Source organism: Haliaeetus albicilla, chromosome 20, assembly GCF_947461875.1.
Source record: "Haliaeetus albicilla chromosome 20, bHalAlb1.1, whole genome shotgun sequence".
Classification (NCBI taxonomy): Eukaryota; Metazoa; Chordata; class Aves; order Accipitriformes; family Accipitridae; genus Haliaeetus; species Haliaeetus albicilla.
In genome coordinates this window covers 17,559,352-17,578,424 of record NC_091502.1, presented here as the reverse complement: position 1 = coordinate 17,578,424, position 19,073 = coordinate 17,559,352, and the positions used below count along the sequence as shown (strand labels likewise).

General features: G+C 41.9%; 1 protein-coding gene across 7 annotated transcripts in view; it reads left to right on the top strand.

Annotated features, from left to right (window-relative positions):
- Window positions 1-18,327, top strand: part of FAT3 (FAT atypical cadherin 3) — a 427,681-nt gene extending 409,354 nt beyond the window's left edge. For 2 of the 7 annotated variants that reach the window (XM_069808407.1, XM_069808405.1), the window contains 6 exons: window positions 741-894; window positions 1,977-2,632; window positions 4,775-4,888; window positions 8,341-8,400; window positions 11,025-11,060; window positions 11,687-18,327. In XM_069808407.1, the coding sequence (XP_069664508.1) occupies window positions 741-894; window positions 1,977-2,632; window positions 4,775-4,888; window positions 8,341-8,400; window positions 11,025-11,060; window positions 11,687-12,306 (1,640 nt within the window). In that variant the 3' untranslated portion in view covers window positions 12,307-18,327. Of the gene's footprint in view, window positions 1-740; window positions 895-1,976; window positions 2,633-4,774; window positions 4,889-8,340; window positions 8,401-10,554; window positions 10,631-11,024; window positions 11,061-11,686 lie in introns of all 7 variants that reach the window. The other 5 variants (XM_069808410.1, XM_069808408.1, XM_069808411.1 and 2 more) reach the window with 4 other exon arrangements.
- Window positions 18,328-19,073: the final 746 nt, after the last annotated feature.

Below are 19,073 nucleotides of genomic sequence, written 5' to 3'. Positions count from 1 at the left end.
TGATGTTGCTCCGCTGATGGCAAGTAACATGGAAGTAGGACTTTGATCCCCTACAGGGTCCCCCTCCACTTGAGTGGACTTATGTCTGATGTACTGCAGCCACTGATTAATCAGTCTCTTAATGGCACACACTGCACATAGTCAGCTCTGATTAGAGCTGGTGTTGCCCAGTTCAGCTGGTATTATGAAGTGTAAGTTCATGCCCAGATGATGCTCTTTATGAAAGTGGTAAATATCACTACTAAGTGTTTTATTACTGTCACATCCCTACTGTGTCATCCTTCTAAAAGGCAGGCGTGGAAAAGCTCTCAGCTCATGAATTTGTGCTTCAGTGAAGCCCCTAAAGGAGTGTGGGCTGCCACTATCAGCAAATAAGGTCTGTATTTTCAAAAATATTGGGAGATGCATCCTTGATCTAGAATATTTCTGGTGACCAAAGTTGTTCATGGACAACATTTATTCTTGTCTGAATCATGACAATCAGGATGGCCTGGGCTGCAGCTATTCCTCTGGTCCCTGGTTGTAGACATGAGCTCCAATTGCCCAGACATCCCAGATAAACAAACTCTTGTCTGGAATTAGTGTGGACCACACAGGCATACCAGAACAACTATAAACGTCCCCTTTCTCCCACAGTACAATATATTTTTTGGAGTAAAGAAGCCAAATGGATCCCCTTGCTTCTAGACAGATACAGTGTTAGGCTTCTGATTTATTTCTCTGTGTCCCTCACCTCCCAGGCTACCAGTGCAATTGCCTCTCCCAGTTTACGGGAAGGAATTGTGAGTCGGAGATCACAGCCTGCTTCCCAAATCCCTGCCGGAATGGAGGCTCATGCGATCCCATCGGCAACGCTTTCATCTGCAACTGCAAAAATGGCCTGACGGGAGTAACGTAAGTGACCCTCCCCAGGTGGGCAATGGGAACTTTTCAATTCAGTGACGGCGGGTTATTTGATCAGGCATTTTGTACTCAAAAGCTATGATTCACTTAGCAAAAAATAAGCCAAAAAATTAGTGCTTATTTCAAGTATAAGCTAATGACAGCTGAGAAATCCATTAGGCCTGCATTCAGAAATGCTTTTCTGAACTTGGCCTAATTATTAGTATGCTAAATTATTATTTCAGGATGTTATCTCCAGACAGTTTTCACTGAGATATGTACACCTAAGTGTTAGAGGCTTTTTGAGCAATCCCACAAAGCCTGTAGAAACTGCTATGTAATTTTTTTTTTTTTCAAATGGATCAATTATTTAGTCATCTTAGCCTGGACATAAAGCCTAATTTATTGCGTTCATTTTTTTAAAGTCCCAGCCTTGATCGTATACTTGGTATAAAAACAGAAAATCCCCTGACCTGCCCCTCAGCATGGTTTTTTTTTCTCATCTAGTTTGTCTACTGTTTGTATTTTTTGTTCTGCCTTTTTCTTGATCGCCTGTTCTTCTTTCCAGTTCTCCTCTCTCTTTAAGGTTCCGGTTCTTTTTTTTCCCTACTTCTCTAATATTTGCTGATTTTATCTCCAGCCCTAAATAATTTTACACAGTCAGTATAACCTCCTTTTCTCTTAAATAAGTACTCTGATTTTTTTACTATATTTTTTCTCAACTATTTTCTCCTTCAATCCTCCTAATGTTTTGTATTGAATCCCATGGGATGGTCCAAAAACAATATAAAAAGGCTGAGATTGTCTATTACATTGAGTGAGCCTCATTAGGGTCAAGTAGCCTTTTCCTATCCGAGGCTTTAAATTCTTATTTCTTTCTTGATGTTTCTATTTTATTGTCTTAAAAAGCCATGAAATACCTGTAGAAAAAAATAAATACCATTAAATAATGTGATAACAATATGATCATTTGCCAAGCACCAGCAAGGTCTTAACTGTAATGGTACCACTTTGACAAGATAAGTCATCATGTACAAGCTGGGCTGTTTGCTAGGTGTTCTCCAAACTCCAAACTCTCCTCTTCTTCTTTTCAGGTGTGAAGAAGACATCAATGAGTGCGAAAGAGAAGAATGTGAAAATGGTGGCTCCTGTGTCAACATATTTGGTTCATTTCTGTGTAACTGCACCCCTGGCTATGTGGGGCAATACTGTGGTCTTCGCCCCGTGGTGGTTCCCAATATTCAAGCTGGGCATTCATACGTCGGCAAGGAGGAACTGATAGGAATAGCCGTGGTCCTGTTCATCATATTTGTGCTGATCATCCTCTTTATCATCTTCCGCAAGAAAGTTTTCAGGAAGAACTACTCCCGCAACAACATCACACTCGTACAGGATCCAGCTACTGCCGCCCTGCTCAACAAGAGCAACGGCATCCAGTTCAAGAACATCAGGAACAGCGGAGACAGCAGAAACATCTACCAAGAGGTTGGGCCCCCGCAGGTCCCGGTGAGGCCGATGGCCTATACCCCGTGCTTCCAGAGCGACTCACGGAATAACCTGGACAAGATAGTGGATGGGCTTGGTGTGGAGCACCAGGAGATGACAACGTTTCATCCCGAGTCCCCTCGAATACTGACGGCCAGGCGGGGGGTGGTGGTGTGCAGCGTAGCTCCCAACTTGCCCGCCATGTCTCCCTGCCGCTCCGACTGCGACTCCATCAGGAAGAGCACGTGGGATGCTGGGACGGAAAGTAAGTGCTGCTCCATGCCAGTCTTGCTCTTCCCTGCCAGAGGTAGGGGTTGCCTTCAGGGTGCAGCAGGTACAGTGGCACAGGTACCTTTAATGCTCCAACCTCATACACTTAAAATTGTTATATTTCTCCAAGAAGAGGTTTGGTTTGATTTTGAAAGGTTATAATTAAACTAGGCATACAAGACCTCTACTTCTATGCATTAAGTATGACTAAACGCATTTATTTCACTTGTTCAGAAAGCACGTATGAGTAAGTGCTCTGAGCATTAGTTCTTCAAGTGATACAATGCAATTATCTTTCTATTGGAAAAAAATAATTTGGGGAAGAACTCTCAAATATAAACTCTGCTAGGTTTGGGCAATTTGTCTCCTGGGGGAGTTAAACTTTCTGGAAGAAGCAATCCTGTTTTGCAACGGGGACAAATGAATTAATATTCTCTACTTCCAGTGTCTATGAAATTAAGCAGAAAATCATGCACTACTTATAGGATCACCTTTTCAGAACATTGCATTCCCATCTGCATTCAGTATCAGAGTGATCACAAAATTTCTGATCCCCACGCTTGCCCTATTGGTGCTCTGATGGTTTCTCACTTGATAACACAGTGCTCCCTCCATTCCTGAACAAGTTGCTGGAGATGCAGCAAACATCATCTCTTTAGTCATAGCAGGAAATACCAGTTTGCTGGGACACGGTTGCAGCCCAGTGTTGTCTATCCTTGCAAATCAGGTGTCATATGGACTGGGAGATGGTTGCTTTAGCATACAGGGGGTTTTTATGATGTTTTCTCTTTTTTAGTAGTTTTTCCTAATGCATCTTCAACTCCACTGCAACACAGCCTTAACCAAAACTGTCACATAAAACTCCATGATCCAGAAACTCTCATAGTCCTGTAGTTCTAGGCAATAGGAATTGAGGAAAAGAGAGAGGCATCAGGCACTGCCTCATACCTGTGCCCTGACCTGCACATTTACATCTAAGGCAGTATGTTGGCTAAGGTCTTCTAATGAAAAACAGGAATTAATTTTCATTTCTTTGGACTGTATTTCACAGTTGTGTTGTGGTTGACCGTTTTAACCATTAAATATAGTTTTGCTGATTGAAAGCATCAGCACGCCAGTCCCCACACGTGCTCTGTTCTGTATTCTCCTGGGTGTTTCTGCCGCAGACGCTGCTGGTATCTGTATGAATTTCTGCACAGCATGAGGCCACGCCATGAGACGGACCTCAGCTGTCAAGGAGTGGGAAGCAGTGCAGCTTCATTACTGCAGCACTCGCTCCATCTCCTACATACCCTGCTGCTCAGCAGGAGCAAATCAGCCCTTACTGCATGGAGGTGCCTCATGCTGGGTAGAAATATCTACAGCTAGCAGGCGGAAAGCTGTACTTACGTGTTTGCAGCACCTGGGCTTGTTCATTTGTAATTAGCTCAGGTATCTATCTCAGTGCTTACTATGGAGGGTAACTTTTTGTGTTCCTTATTATCACTCATATAATGTGTAGCTGAATGTGTTTATTCATGTGTGTTTAATTACACAAGAATTTATACCGTAGGCTGCAGTTACATTTCTAAACTGTAGAAGAGTTGTCAAGACTGAATGTCCCTGATGAAAAGCAATGTAAATTGAAGCATAATCTATTATATGTCAGTGGTGGAGCCATTAAAATCTGATCCGAGGGCCACCAATGTGAATAAAAAGATGCACAATATGTTTATTGAGCATTGAATGAGACTTTAATGAGGCTCTCAAATTAAGAAATGAACAGTAAAGATAAATGTAACTGTAATCTCCTGTATAAGATGTTTATACCACATTTTTTCAGTCATCATTTTCTTGCTGCTGAGACTACATGTCATCTAAAAAGGCAATACTGAATACAGATGTTTCTTCCTTGATTATAGTGGTGTCAGCCACTTGAAAGACTCTTTGGGCTTCAAACGCTTCAAAAGTCTAGGTATCTTTGTCAGCTGCTTCCTTGACCAATAGGTCATTTCCTCTGTCCGAAGGAAATTATTTTATTCTGACAAAAATAATAGAAGGTTACTTGTTGGCAGGATTTAAATGGCTCCGTGGTATAAGTAGACAAATCTGCATACCTAGAGAGTACCATTTTGCTTTGTTTTTGCTGTCAATGAAGGTAAAGGGGTTGATGACGCTGAAGAAGTGACCTGTTTTGCAGGAAGTAATAAAGGCAGCAACTCCGAAGTACAATCCCTCAGCTCCTTCCAGTCTGATTCCGGTGACGATAATGGTAAGAAACGGTTTCATCTTTATTATGCTGGAGACAAAGCTATTTAACTCTCTTTCTAATATTATTAAAAACATTTAGGTGACATCTAGAAAGCCCTTTAATGATGCTAGAAGTCAGAAAGTCCTGGGTTCAAACCCTCACTTTGTGTCCATTTTTTAAATTATAGGAACATAATTAAAATCTTGATGCTTGGAGCTGGTATATCAGTACCAAGCTTTACAGTGAATTAGAGGTGTGATACAGCAGAGTCATGTTGCCAAGACATAAGTTGACTAATAGGTTGCAAGGGAAACTGTAGGATTTCTATCATTTTCCTTCTTGGAAGAGGATGACTTTCATGTTTCATCAGTCAAATTAAAGGGAATTTCTGTGCCGTTTGCCAGGTCTCATTCATGGCCCCAGCAAAACTCTGCTGGTGCTCAGCAGCAGCCGTGAGCGGATGAGCCAGTCCCTGGTGGCTTGGCCTCTCCCTGGCACTCACAGCTCAGCGAGCAGTAGAGCACCATTAAATCTTTGCTCGGTGCATGTTCGTTGCCCGCTGTCATGTCCTACATCATTATCTCAGTGGGTGACATGGGCAGAGCCATATACAGCCTGAAAGAGGCCTACAAAGTCAGAGCAAACCTTTGTTCCTATGGCCCATGTATGTTGAGCGGTGGGTCTTAGAAAAGGCAAGATGTTCTGCTGGGGAGGGATGATGGATGTCAGGGAAGCCTCATTCAGATACACGGAAAAAGATTAGCACAAAGAAATTGCACTTAGTTTCCTCAGCTGCCAGTTAATGAACTGTCTGGAGACTCAGTTCCTCAGTCATGTCATGCAGCTCTTCCCTAGGTACTCCTAAACGTTGGAAAAAGCACTTAAAGAGAAGTGCACTTGCAGTTCCTTTTGGTTCAGCTGTGGCTGAAGCATTATAAGTATTTTTGGCAAGCTTCTGAGTGCTTTTCTGCCCCTGCACCCCCCAAAAAACACCCTTTAGTGTTTTTCAGAATTATTAGAATTACTATTATTTCAATAATATATATTTGTATAGTAATTACCTTTAGAGTAATTATTCAGGTACTCATTTATTGTATGTGGTTACTTTTTATATCTCCCAGATTCTAATTAGGCTTTTCAAGCATCTGATCCTGCCCCCATTTAAATCAGTGACACAGTACCCACTGAAGCTGGATTGGAGCTTCTGTGCCCGCTCATTTTTCTCTGAAAGCTGTATTTAAAATATGGCCTTCAGAGATAACAATTCTAGTTGAGGGTCTAAACAAATCCATATCTTCAGGGAGAATTAGGGAAGAAACTTAAATCATCTGAGTTGCTTTGCAGAGGTCAATGCAAGACTGCATGCTCCGTTTTTTGCAGCAGCAGCAGGGAGGGTTTGCAGTGCAAGAGCTTAATATATAAATACAGGCACAAGTAAGCATATATACGCTCATATACATGTTCATAGGGGCTAACGGATATCCCTCTTGAAGCCATAGATCCTTGCCCTTCCTGTCATTTGTCTGGCGACAGAGAAGCACTGGGACGCATCCCACCGAAGGCGTGAACAGCCCTACGCTGTTCAGTTTGTATCAGGTGCAGGCAGCCTCCGCTCACCCTCTCCATGGTGCTTGGAGCCTTCTCTTGCTGGGTCGAATACGGGTTGTCTCACCATGCAAATTCTCTTGGGGTGTGATTTTGAACCTACTTTTATTTCTTCCACCTTAATTCTACTGTATTTAAATTGCTCGGCTCCCCTAGCCTTGTTGAGAGTAGTTACCAGTATTTTTTGTGATCAAAAGCAAAAATTTTTATTAGCCATAAATGTAAAAAAATAAAAGTTGCCCACCTCCAGCAATAATATTTTGGGAAGTCACTTCAACGGCAAGTTACATGTTTCCATGGTAACTATTTTGAATGGGGGGATAGGGCAAGACAAAAGCGTATTTCTAGGTTACTGTTTCACTGCACGCCAGTGGATGGTCGTGCTGGGAAGTCCAAGGAACTGCTGTTGATGACAGCAATTCTTACCGCTGAGCAATGCTGTATTTGGGGATTGCCTTGCACTGAGCTGCCTGGGGTAAAAGTTTCCCTCCCTTCTGTGAACATGCTCTGCTCAGCTCCCACCAGAGCCAGCCCTTAGTTACGATGAAGACTGTGCTGGCCCTGATTTTTGACCTTCTGTTTTTCATTCTCGGTTGTTCTCCTCCTACAGTAACAGCTGCCCTCCACCTCCTTTTGCAGCCATGCAGCAGCTAATTACATGGAGTCACTTATTTTTCCATAACGTTTATTATGCCTTAGCCAATACAAGTCTCCCTTGTAGAGTTACCAACGCTGTTGATGGCATAACATGCTCAACGCAGACACAGAACACAGTTCTTTGGTTTATCAAGGCTCTTTTTGCCAAGCCTTCACAAGGACTGAGGAAATTGGATGAAATCCTTGATCACATGCCCAAAATTTAACAAAAGCATCAAAATATTCAACATATATTTGAATGGCACTATTACTGTCAACATGTTCCTTGTGACCTCTAAGTCTATTGGCTGCGTGAAACAAAAAAGGATGTCTTGCCCAACTTTTCTGGTCCCCTTCTTAGCCTGCTCCAAAGCAATCAGTTTTCTCCTAATTATAAGACAAAGGAAAAGGGATGGATCCAGTACCCACTGAATCGGAGCTTTCCCTCTGGTTTTAGTGGGTTTTATTTCAGGTCCTCAAAGGCAGGGGTGTGTGTTAGTCCAAAATGCAGATCATCTAGAGGACCACACATTATAGGCCTGTTGGACTCCATGTTAAACAATTGCACGGTCTGTATTAATTATTTCAAGTGAAAAGTATGTTTTGGTAAAACACCTGCAGAGAACACACAAAGCATTTGTGAAAATGTTCTGTCAAACACAGATCAAAATTTGAACCAAACCTACTTGGATGTGTCCTCCTAATTACAGCAGTACTGCTTAATATCCCAGAGGTATTACATGGCACAGCACAAACAGTAAATAAGTAAAACATTCCTCTTAGGAAATAGATTGAGCTTAACACCATTTCAGATGGTGTGATGGTCTAAAAGATAATGATCCCTTGGAGTACATGGCACCATCTCTAGAGACCTTTAAGCAAGAATGAATTAGAAATTAGTGTCAGGTGGACAAGATACTGCTTTGGTTAATTGAATCAGCTGGCCAGTCTGCTTGAATTTATGAGGTGATACATATCATCCCATATGCCTTTCTGGAAATGCTGGTTTGGAATTTATCACCAGTCTGAAACAATGTATGGGATTATCTGAAATGAAATGTCCTGCAACCCACTGCATAAATCATGCATTGGTCTGCAGCCTTTTTTATTTTTCAATGTCAGTTCTGTCTGTTTGAGAGAATTTATTGTGGTAACGTATGATGTGTGTTTTAAATACTAACCTGAAGCTGTCCTTCCCCTCCCTTTATTTTCTGCTTTCCCTCCCCTGCAAGCTTCCATAGTGACTGTCATACAGCTTGTCAACAATGTAGTTGACACTATAGAAAATGAAGGTATTTAAATTTTTTTCTTTCTTGTTATTCAACAATGCTTCCTGTTTTCATTGTGAAACATTCCAGCAGAACCTCACTAATCTGCACTGACCGGCAAACTTGTGGCAGGGATTGGGTTTTGCAGATCAGCATGTTCACCAGCAAACACGAAAACACCAGAGGGATGTACCACAAAATATCTGTGGGTAATTGGAGGTGGTAGAAAAGGTGTCAAGGCCTTCATCCTCTTCTGTTCAAGTCAATGTTTTTGCTTGCTTATTCCCATTGCCTTCAGAGGAAAGGATTAGGTTGACAATGGAGCCAAATCATTGAGATTATCCTGGCTGCAGAGACTGGGAAACAGAAGAAGACGCAGGAAGGCTGTAAAGTGTCCCAGGCTGCAGTAGAGCTGGGTTACGCACTCCAGAGGGACCACGTGGAGAGGAGCAGAGTGGTGGTAGGCAGGTGGCTGGTTTCTCCCAGGTAACACTGTCAAACAGAAGATGTGTAGACACAACTCCATGGATGCCACGTAGCAAGGCAGCCGGCCTGCCACTGCCTTCCCCTGGGGTTGATGTGCCCACTGAATATGGGTCCAAGGACCCAAGACTCAGCTCTGCCACTGACCTCCTGGGTAACCTCAAGCACGTTATCTTACAAGTGAACTGGTTTCCCTACCTGTAAAACAGGAATATCACTTTTTTCTTCTTCCGTAAAGTACTGGGGAAACGTGATGTATGATAGATAAACATTACTTTTATTTATTTGTACAACATTTACCTTATCCTTGGGAAAATGTCAACTCAACATCAACTCAAGTTATCCACAAGTCCAAAATTTCATATGTCTTTAGCAAATTTAAGCCAGGTTTTGCAGATTTCAGCTAATCCAGTCTGCATAATGCTTAAAGATGATCAAGTAAATTATTTTTGTGAAAAGACTGATTTTTTTCTTCAGCCAGTGTCACGGTAATTTTGAAAAGCACTTTTACTCCTTGCTAGTGATGGCACTTGAGTATTTGTCTATAGTACATTTACTGATTTCCTGAAGTGTAAGAGTGCCATTCTTCTCGCTATCAAATAAAATGAACTAGCCAAAGTTAATTCAAAAAGAAAGTCCCGCTCAAAAAATAAGAAAATAACCTTGAAAAGAAACCATAGCCACTGTAAATGGCCTTGCCTTCCTAAAGGAAAGCTTAAGCAAACACATTGGCTCCCCATCATACTTTCCAGGTCAGAAAAAGCCAGCCTGGCATCAGTTTCAAGAGGCTGTCCCTGAAAATGCTTTTCCCGCTTCCCAGTTCCTTATCTGAGACCTATGAACCTTGCATGCTCTGCAGCAGAGCTGGTGAAGGCAGCAAGCAGTTAGCCGCACCGGAGCTCCCGGTGCCCGGCGGGCAGGATCGCTGCCGCGGAGCCGCGGGAGGATGGGGCTCCTTCCCCAGGGAGCTGCCACGGGTCGTGCAGGTCAGCACATCAGTGAGGTTCTCCTGGATCCTGAAACCACGCAGCTCGGAGGGACCTGACGCATCTCGGGTGCAATGTCATTACACTGACCAAAAGACAGCAAAATCCACTTTAGGAAAAAGAGAGAAGTGAAGAAGGAGAAGAGTGGTTAGGGCCGGTTCAGACACTGCTGCTAAACCTGCAGTAGCCCCAACCCTCCTCACCCCAGGCTAACGCAGAGCAGGTAGAAAGCTACTGTCTGGCTAACGAGCTAACGAAGAAATCGCTATCACCACATGCGCTATGTGGTGATAAGCAAGGGCAAGAGTGGTCTCCAGTAGATGGAGGCCTGGAGAATAGCCTTCTCTGCCCTTGTCTGTGGCTGAGCCCCAAGGTTAAGCACTGTAGTGCCATAAAGGTCTATTTGTCTGGCCAGACCTCCTCCAGCAATGCAGTCGAGAGACCTTGCCCAGTGACTTCTTGCATGAAGCCCAATAACATGTGGCTAAACAAGAGCATCTCATCTAGAAAATGCTGCAGCTTATTCCCCGCCCTCGTCTCACATAAAACCTCTTTCCTTGCTCTCTCCCCCACCCCTGCACCCTCTCCATACTGGAATGCCTCCCTCCCCACCAGCTAGCATGGCAGTGCAGGTGGGAGGTGGGTATGGGGTTGTGGGGCATTGTAGCTGACGGCCCCATTAAATGGCTTTGTATTCTATTCTATTCAGGTTCTTATACCGTGCCCATCACCATGGTATCTGAGCCCAGGTGGGCCCAGATTTGTTTGAACCGGCCCTGAGAATGGTAGATTCTTATTTTTCTGTTTCAAAGTGAACAAGTGAGAGAGAAATGTACTTTGCAATTATAAACCGTAGAAATGGTGGATAGCCCTTTTTGTATTAAGAATTCCAGCTCTAATGTAATTCCGTATCTGTTCAGTGAGGGTAAATAATTAAGATATGATAGAAAAGGAATATAATACACGTGACATAATCATTTCTTTATGTATGTCTCCATTTGACTGGGCAAGCTTATCTTGTATGCTAAAATAAAGAACAATTAAAAATCCTATTAAAACGACACGGAGGCAGCTGTACTTTAGAAATATGCATGCAGAGTTTTGTATTTTCATGTATAATGCTGTGCTGGTAACAAGCTCCAAGTTACCAGTTTTTACTTTTCACTTTGTATCTGACAGTGTCTGTTATGGATCAAGGACAGAACTACAACAGAGGTGATTTTTTTCTGAGACGCTTTCTGCCTGTTGGACTGGGCTGGGGTGGGCAGGGCACTGATTTGATCTGCTTTTTTCTTGAACTGCTTCGCCTGTCTTCTTTTGTTTGAATTCTGTTGCGTTCAAATGCTGCATGAGAATGGCCAGCCACCTTCTTTATTTCAGGATCCAGTTTTCAGTCAATCACATTATTTGCTTGCACACTTTCTTTCTTGCAACGAAGTCATTGGAGGTGGAAGGGGAGACTAGACGTGATACCATAAGCATGCTGACTTCATTTATAGATTTTTTCAAGTAACGGTGAAAAACATTAGTTCAGAGATTTTTGTCATTTTGATTTCTTGGACTCATAGTTTCTAATACAACCTAGTAGCATTCTAAAAGGCGAAATGCCCGAGAGCGGCCGTGTTCTGTTTCTTGGCCTGTTTGCGCTAGCATCATAGCACAATTTTGTTCTCCTCCCCTGCCCCTCCGGTCAGAGCATGGCTGACCTGTGTCGATGGCCTGTGGCGCATGCTGCGGTACGAACGTGCTGCGAGGACTCGGAGGCGAGTGCATGCAGGACGCTTTGTTCTCCTTGGCGGCCCCATCCTAACGGAGCACTCTGGTTCTCTTTCCCGCTGCAGCGTATCATTGGGATACCTCTGACTGGATGCCAAGTGCGCGCTTGTCTGACATTGAGGAGGTGCCCAATTTTGAGACGGCGGATGGAGGCTCGGCTCATCACGGCAGTACCAGAGAGCTGGAGACAGATTACTACCTTGGTGGCTACGACATCGACAGCGACTACCCTCCCCCTCATGAAGAGGAGTTTTTAAGCCAGGACCAGTTACCGCCTCCTCTTCCAGAGGATTATCCGGACCAGTATGAAACCCTCCCGCCCTCGCAGCCGGTCTCAATGGCAAGTACGCTCAGCCCCGACTGCAGGCGACGGCCGCACTTCCACCCTAGCCAGTACCTCCCTCCTCACCAGTTCCCCAATGAGACGGACACCACGGGGTCTCAGACTGGGAACGAATTTAGTACTTTTGCTGTTGGCCCAAGCCAGAACACAGAAAACGTTACTGCAGGTAAGATGCCCTTATCCTTGCACAACTCTCTAGATGCCTCCTCCTCTGACGTCTCAGCCAGCTGCGGCTTTGATGACTCCGAAGTAGCCATGAGTGACTATGAAAGCGTGGAGGAACTCAACCTAGAAAATGTTCACATTCCATTTGTGGAGACCCAGCATCAGACACAAGTGTAAAGGAAGCTCCTTCTTCTTCTTCTTCCTCCTCTTCTTCTCTTTTTTTTTTTTTTTTGTCATTTGGTCAAATTAATAGTATAAATATTGAGAAGAAATTTTGCTGAAGGTGTATCTATATATATTGGGCAAGGCAAAAATACAGTATAACCCATTATTAACTTGTTCAGAAATGATACTGTATGTGCAGACACGAAGAGACCAATTGTGCTAAGTATTATACATCACAAAATTGTTACAGACAATCTGGAGAGTATGTACCTTCTATTTATTACCAAGAGTAAAACTCAGCTTTTGAGGCAGGGGGAAACAATAATTGCTAAATAATTTCTTTCTCTTCCCCAAAGTTTGATTTTTCTTTTTTTTTTTTTTTTTTTGTATTGTATTATTAAAAGTGTTACAGTGTTATGGTGTCCCCACAGTATTAAGGAACTGGTATGGATCATTCCAAGATGTACTGTTGCATGAAGTTTTATGTCAGTGAAAGAGTGAAAGCAATTGATCGGTGAGGCTGCTGTGTACAACACGTCAGATGGCTGAAAAAACAGCATTTACAAATTGACCTATCAAAAACAAGTGACCAGTCAATTGCCCATAAATATTTATCTATGCTTTTGTTTGTTACATAGCATTTCATTCTACTTTGTGTGCATATAGAGCAACATCTATACAGTGTATATTTACTCCAAATTGGCCTGCTTTGGTTGCCATTTTTTAAAACCTGATGTCAGGTGCGTGTGCGTAACTTCACCTGTGAGGACTTCTAGAAATGTCGAAGTTTGGCTCAGTAGTGGCCCAGTTTTGCCCCAGCTGCACAGCCTCCCTTCACTTCTGTATGCAATTTGAACATGTATCCGGAAACTTTGGGAAAGCTAACTATCTACAAAGCGCTGCTGGTTTTTTTGAAATTCCTTGCTTGGGCAATCACCTCTTTAACAGCAGTCGTCATGCTATGATTATTGCAGTAAAATTAGTTGCAATTAAGTTGCATATAACGCTGCTGTAACCTCAAATTGTTACCGTAATGTCATTTGGCAAATATCCATCCTTAGAGTTTACGGGATGAGTTCTCAGCTGCTGTAAACTGACTCAGTCGGTGGAACTGCACGGATGGGCTGCGGCCAAAGATCTGGCCTTAGATTTTCCGCTGGATATGTGATTTCATAGGATTTGAGGACTTCCAAAGGTTGTTGGCAGACTTCAGAATATTGTTGTGGGATGAGGAAAACCACAGCATCTGTATGCTTTTATGCTTCTCTCAGCCTGATTGGAGTAAATGGCCTTTCACACTGACTTGGCCTGAGCAGCTAAGTGCAATATGGAAATATGGGATTTTCAGTCAATGTATTAAAGCAGAATATACATACCTGTTGCTCAGTGCTATGAAAATGTTTTTACCACTGCATTTTACAGCATCTGTATACTTTATAGAATGAATGTGAGTCTGCAGTCTGCATTACTGCTGGGGTTTCATCCATTCCTTCCATGGCATAATTCTGTCATTCTGAAAAGCTGTTGAGTACATAAATTGTTGTTATAGATGAACAGATTCATTCACAGGTTTCCTCTGCTGCTTTCCATGTCCTGTCTTTTGGTCAAACATCTTAACTGGATAGTTTCAGCAGTTGTATTCCAGGGCATGTTCTTGACTGACTTGAGTTTCACCCAAAATTAAATTGTGGGCCATTTCTTGACATGCAGGAACTGTTTACTCAGAAATTGCCCCCAACACAAAGAAATTCTTCATAGAATGTAATTTAAATAATTGCAGCTTGTAACACTTTTAATAAAACAGGATTTCTAAAATTCTTGGCATAGGTACCATATGTTGCTGCTTCCCCCCAGTAGCTCATATAGCTGTAAAAGATTGGTGTAGATATTTTCTTTGGGATCGTGCAGCAATTCTTCACTAGAAAACAGCTCATTATACAGGTACATGAATAAATTGAGTGAATTTCTAGAAAGAATGTACTGCACATACAAGTATTATCAAGTACTTGTCTGCAAATAGTTCCTGTCCATCGAATTTATGAATGTCACTTTGTCTTCTCAAAGTAAACATGCTTCTGTAACAGTGATATATTCTGAATGTGCTCATGGTATGTTTCAATCCCTTTTCCCTGCTACTATCCCTGTGTTTTCAAGAAAAAAAACAATGGAAATTTGTATTGCGATTGCAAGGAACTGAGGGATTTGCCAATAAGCCATGAAATGGTTTGGCAAGCCTAGAGGCACAGGTAGAGGATGACTTGCATTGTTCATGAAGTCTATGTTGCAGGAAAGCAGATGCAATTCAATTCAAGATGTCTCTTCAAGAGTAGGAACATCTGAGTTTGAAAAACATAGCTGCAAATTTAGCTGCACTTTTAAAGTTGGTATGACTTTCTGAGATTGTAATGCTCTCTTAGCATTGGGCTGCAGTTTACATGAGGTTTGCTCCTACTCAGTTTTAATGTGAGACATTTTCCTCCATTATGTAATTAGTTCTTTTCGAGCCCCTCCCTAGTTATGAAGTGTACTTGTCATCTGTTTCCTGTAGTGAAAATTCTTGAGTACGCCTGAGACACCAAAACCAAAACTTTACTGGGACATATCAAAAGTGTCATGAGGGAGAATATGATGGGAGCCTAGCAGTTGCCATACAAAAAAAAAAAAAAAATCAATGTTTCTTACCAAGCTTGTTGCCTCAGTAATATCTTGTTGGTAGTGAGTTTTACTAGTAAAATATGCATAAATACAATGTATAGTACTTTTTCTGTTTTGATGTTGTTGCCATTTCATTTCACTGAACACCTACTTATTAAAGTGCTGTTGGGAAGGTGCCAAGGATCACCCGTTCAACCTTCTCTGTCCCACTCATGATTTCTATACCTCAATATCTCCTCCCCTCCAAATCGAATAGGCCTAATCCGTCTTCGAACAGATGCCCCTCTGTGAATATTGGTACTTCTGTGGCCTTTATGTTATGTTCTGGCTCTTTTTGATAATGATAAGACCCAAATGCAGATCTCAAGGTGAAATACCTCTTAGGGAGTAAGATTTTCATATTAACATCACTTTTGTTAATCCAAACCATTTTATTTTCTTTTTAATTACTGCTCTACATGGACAAGCTATAATCTTCTAACCTGGAAGTTAACAACACATTCATAACCTAATATAAGAATTAGTGTTCGTATTATTCCATGCAATAGATATTTCTTTTTCTGCCATATGATGATTTTTATATTGCTGCTGCTGTTATTGCCAGGTCCCTGGTTCTGTCAGAGCTTCCCCTCACATCTCTGCTAATCCTGTGTGTCTGTATTTCAATTCACGTTCCTGTAGATGGCTCCACTACACGGTATTTTCTTTTGGAAACATCTGTAGGAGAGGTTTCATAGACTTAATAAAATACTTTTGAGTATCAGTGGATTATAACTCTTAGGATCAAGACAGTCTTTGCTTTTTGTAAAGAAACAACAAAAGAAATAAGCAACTTGTTAAAATGCAAATATATGCTTGTATCAGAAATCACTGACTTTGCCAGGGGTGTATGATTCTGAGTAAAAGGGTGCTTGTTCTCTGCGTTTTGATCAGGTTGAGAATGTCATGCACATTGACAGCCTTTTTGATAACTCTGGCAATGGAAAGAGCCTTAAAGTGACTGACAACATAATTTATGCTGCCAATACCACAGTAAGTGGCCTAGTGCAAAAGGAAAAATTAGGCTTATGTACCTTTCTTAAATATGTTAATTATTTTGCCTTTGTATTATAAACATCTTAAAAAACAAAAAAGGCAAAAAAAACCCACAAAACCATAGATACTGGATATGATTGCTGTCCTGAGCCAGTATCTTATAGCAGGGCAAAGGGCCAAAGGTGGCACCAAGGAGCTGCAGAATCACATCCCTCCAGTGGGGCCAAATGGACAGCCCTGCTAGAAGACCACTGTAAAGTTGCCTTCCTATAGGACCCTCCTGTAGGACCCAGCGTATCAAGGCAACCAGGAGGATGTTGCAATGCAGAGATTCATTACAGAACTGTGATTTCTAGTCAATCAAGCTATTTTCCTAAGGCTCGGTGATGTCTTTGATCCTGAATTATTCCATGGGTTTCTTTAACCTATAGTTGCAGTAAAAGGCTGGAAGGAGTCAAAGGCTTCTCACTGCCACTGTTTTCCTGAAGTCAGAAAGTTGTGTGCTCCATCTCTCAAGCGGGCTCTCCCTCTCTGCATGTCCCACAGACAAGTTAAATTGTGGTCCTCCGATTTTTTTTTTTTCTCCCCTTCTCTAAATTCTCTAGTGTAGTCTGAAGTAGTGCTAGCCTTGATGTATTGGTACCCTCTCCAGTCAGAAACTCAGAGTGGGTGCAGCAAAGTGAAAAAAATGCATGCCACTGAAGTGCTGATGAATGGGGACACAGCAGCCTGTTGTCTCTGTGAGCCAGGCAGGTGGTAAACTTTGAGAATACGACATAAAAAATGTTGCTTTTGGCTCATTATAAATTCCATTGTAAAGAGAAATGTGGGCTGGACAGGACAAATGGTTAAGAACACGGCTTTACTCCTCATTGAGCTTCTGCTAGAAAGAGCTAAATGGATGCTATAGTGTATCCTTATAGCCGATAATAACTGCAGTCATGGAAGAAAGGGTTGAAGGTGCTCTGATCCAGTTCTGCTAAGCTTCATTTGAAAAGAAGCATCTTTAATAATGGACAAAACCAGCTATTTAAAACCAGTAGTGAAAGTACATCTGTGCTTTGTTGGTATTTTTTGGAGCTATCCATTGAGTAATAATGGACATTTCATAGGTTTCCAACGAGAGCGCTACATCTTCAGGTTCATTCTCTGATGGTTTACCATCATTTATCATGCAGTAAAACTGTGCTTTTTGCCTGTTTGCATCTCTGTTCCTCTCAATACACCAAACTGTGGTTTGAGCCTTAGAAATTTAGGATATTGCCCATTATCCATGGCTTTTAGCCTGTGTTTCATAAACATGACATTTAACCTCTCCATTATCGGAAGGGCCATTCAGTTAGTAAATTAGCTGCATCATCCAAGGGATGGGTGGATGGGGAGGAAATGAAATTAAATTCATTTCTTTATGTAAAAATGAAAAGCAATAATTGCAAATATGTTGTATTACACAAAGGCCATAAGTAATCTTTACCAGTGTTAAGAGTGCACTTGAACTGTGTTATGGAAAGAGATTGGAGCCCTCAGAACTGTAGCATTCTTCTGTCATAGGAATACCTGAATCGCTATTATTTAACAATGCAATGAGCCCATACTGCCGCTTTTCAGGAGGTGACAAAGATGTTTAGGAGTGAAAGCAGTTCTCTTTAAAGCACTGTATCAGAAAAGATTGTCTTGTAAATTTTACCTGTCGCAAGCAGGCTGGTTTGTAAAAGATGTATGTTTTGGTGTTTAAAAAGAATTTATAAAATAATGTATATAATGGTTTCAAATTACCAGGCTTTTGTAGATATTTGATGCCAATCAGGTCGCTTTAATTTTTTTTGTTTGTTCGTTTGTTTGATATAATTCTAAAGAGTCATCAAACTTGGTTTAAACTTTTAAGGTAACAGCAAAAAACAAAAAAGTTTTAGATTTGAAAACTTTTTAATCATTTCAAAATGTACTGTAACTTTCCTTTGGGTTCAGCTCTTTTTGTTTAACTTTTTTCTGTTTTTAAGAAGATGTTTTTTATTGACTTTTTTTAAATGAATGTGTTTTGCACAAAAAAAATAGAGATATGATTTTTATGCCATTTCAAGTAGGTATTAAGAGATGTCATTTCTCCAATGACAACAAATTCAACCTTATGCAAAAGGGAAGGTTTATCACATTGAGTGGGTATAGTCCTTCATCCGAAAATTAATTGTTCCTTCATAATTGCTGTTGGCAGTATTGTCTTGTGTTCTTTTGCTATAAAAACAAAACGACAACAAAAAAAAAGTGTACAGGTTTGTAACTGCCAAAATTTGCTAAAGTTGATGGTTAAAACAAGTTTTCCAAGTAAACAAAAAGAAAAGCCCAGCTGTGTTGACTATTTCTTGATTTTTCTCCTACTTTCAAAGGAGGGAACAAGATAAGACCTATCAGTTCTGCGAGGAATGTAGTGTTTTGTTGCCTCTCTGTGTACAGGATTGCAGAAAATGCTACTTTTTTGGACTCTTCAAATTCATTTCATTATTACATGGCAGTTCCTCCATAGGTGCCCCTACTCACACTGCAGAGCTCTCTTGCCAAGAGTTGGTTAGCTGGTGTGTGTACTCTAAGGCAGTTGCCTAATTAAATCCACATCCTCAAGTGATGCAAAAGGCATCATCACATCATGTAGCCATCTAGACAGTGAGCTCCATTGACTGAGACAATTTCAGGGGATGATCCAGCTGTCCTGGATTAGCTGCTTAGCAGGGGTACAAGGGGCAGGTGTGTAAAGCAGCAGCCTGCTCCGCAGTGCAGCAGGACAGATTTGCCTCCTGCCACGGGCATCTCTATCCTCCAGCATCGTGGCGCTGGCAGCTGGGACAAATTCAAGTGGGGATTCTCAGGTGTGTAAGCACTGCCCCAGAAAAGAGCTGTCATTGTGCTAGGCATGATAGTCGGTCTGCTCAGGGGGTTGCATTCAGGGATACCCCGTTCACTTCTCCTTCATCACATATGTTCAACTCCACAGCCCAAGCTGCCCCAGCTGGGCTGGACTGAAGCATGGCTAGCCCAGCTGCAATGTAGGAAGAAGGGGAGATGTTGCTTCCAGAGCTCTTTGAACGCCCTGCCGT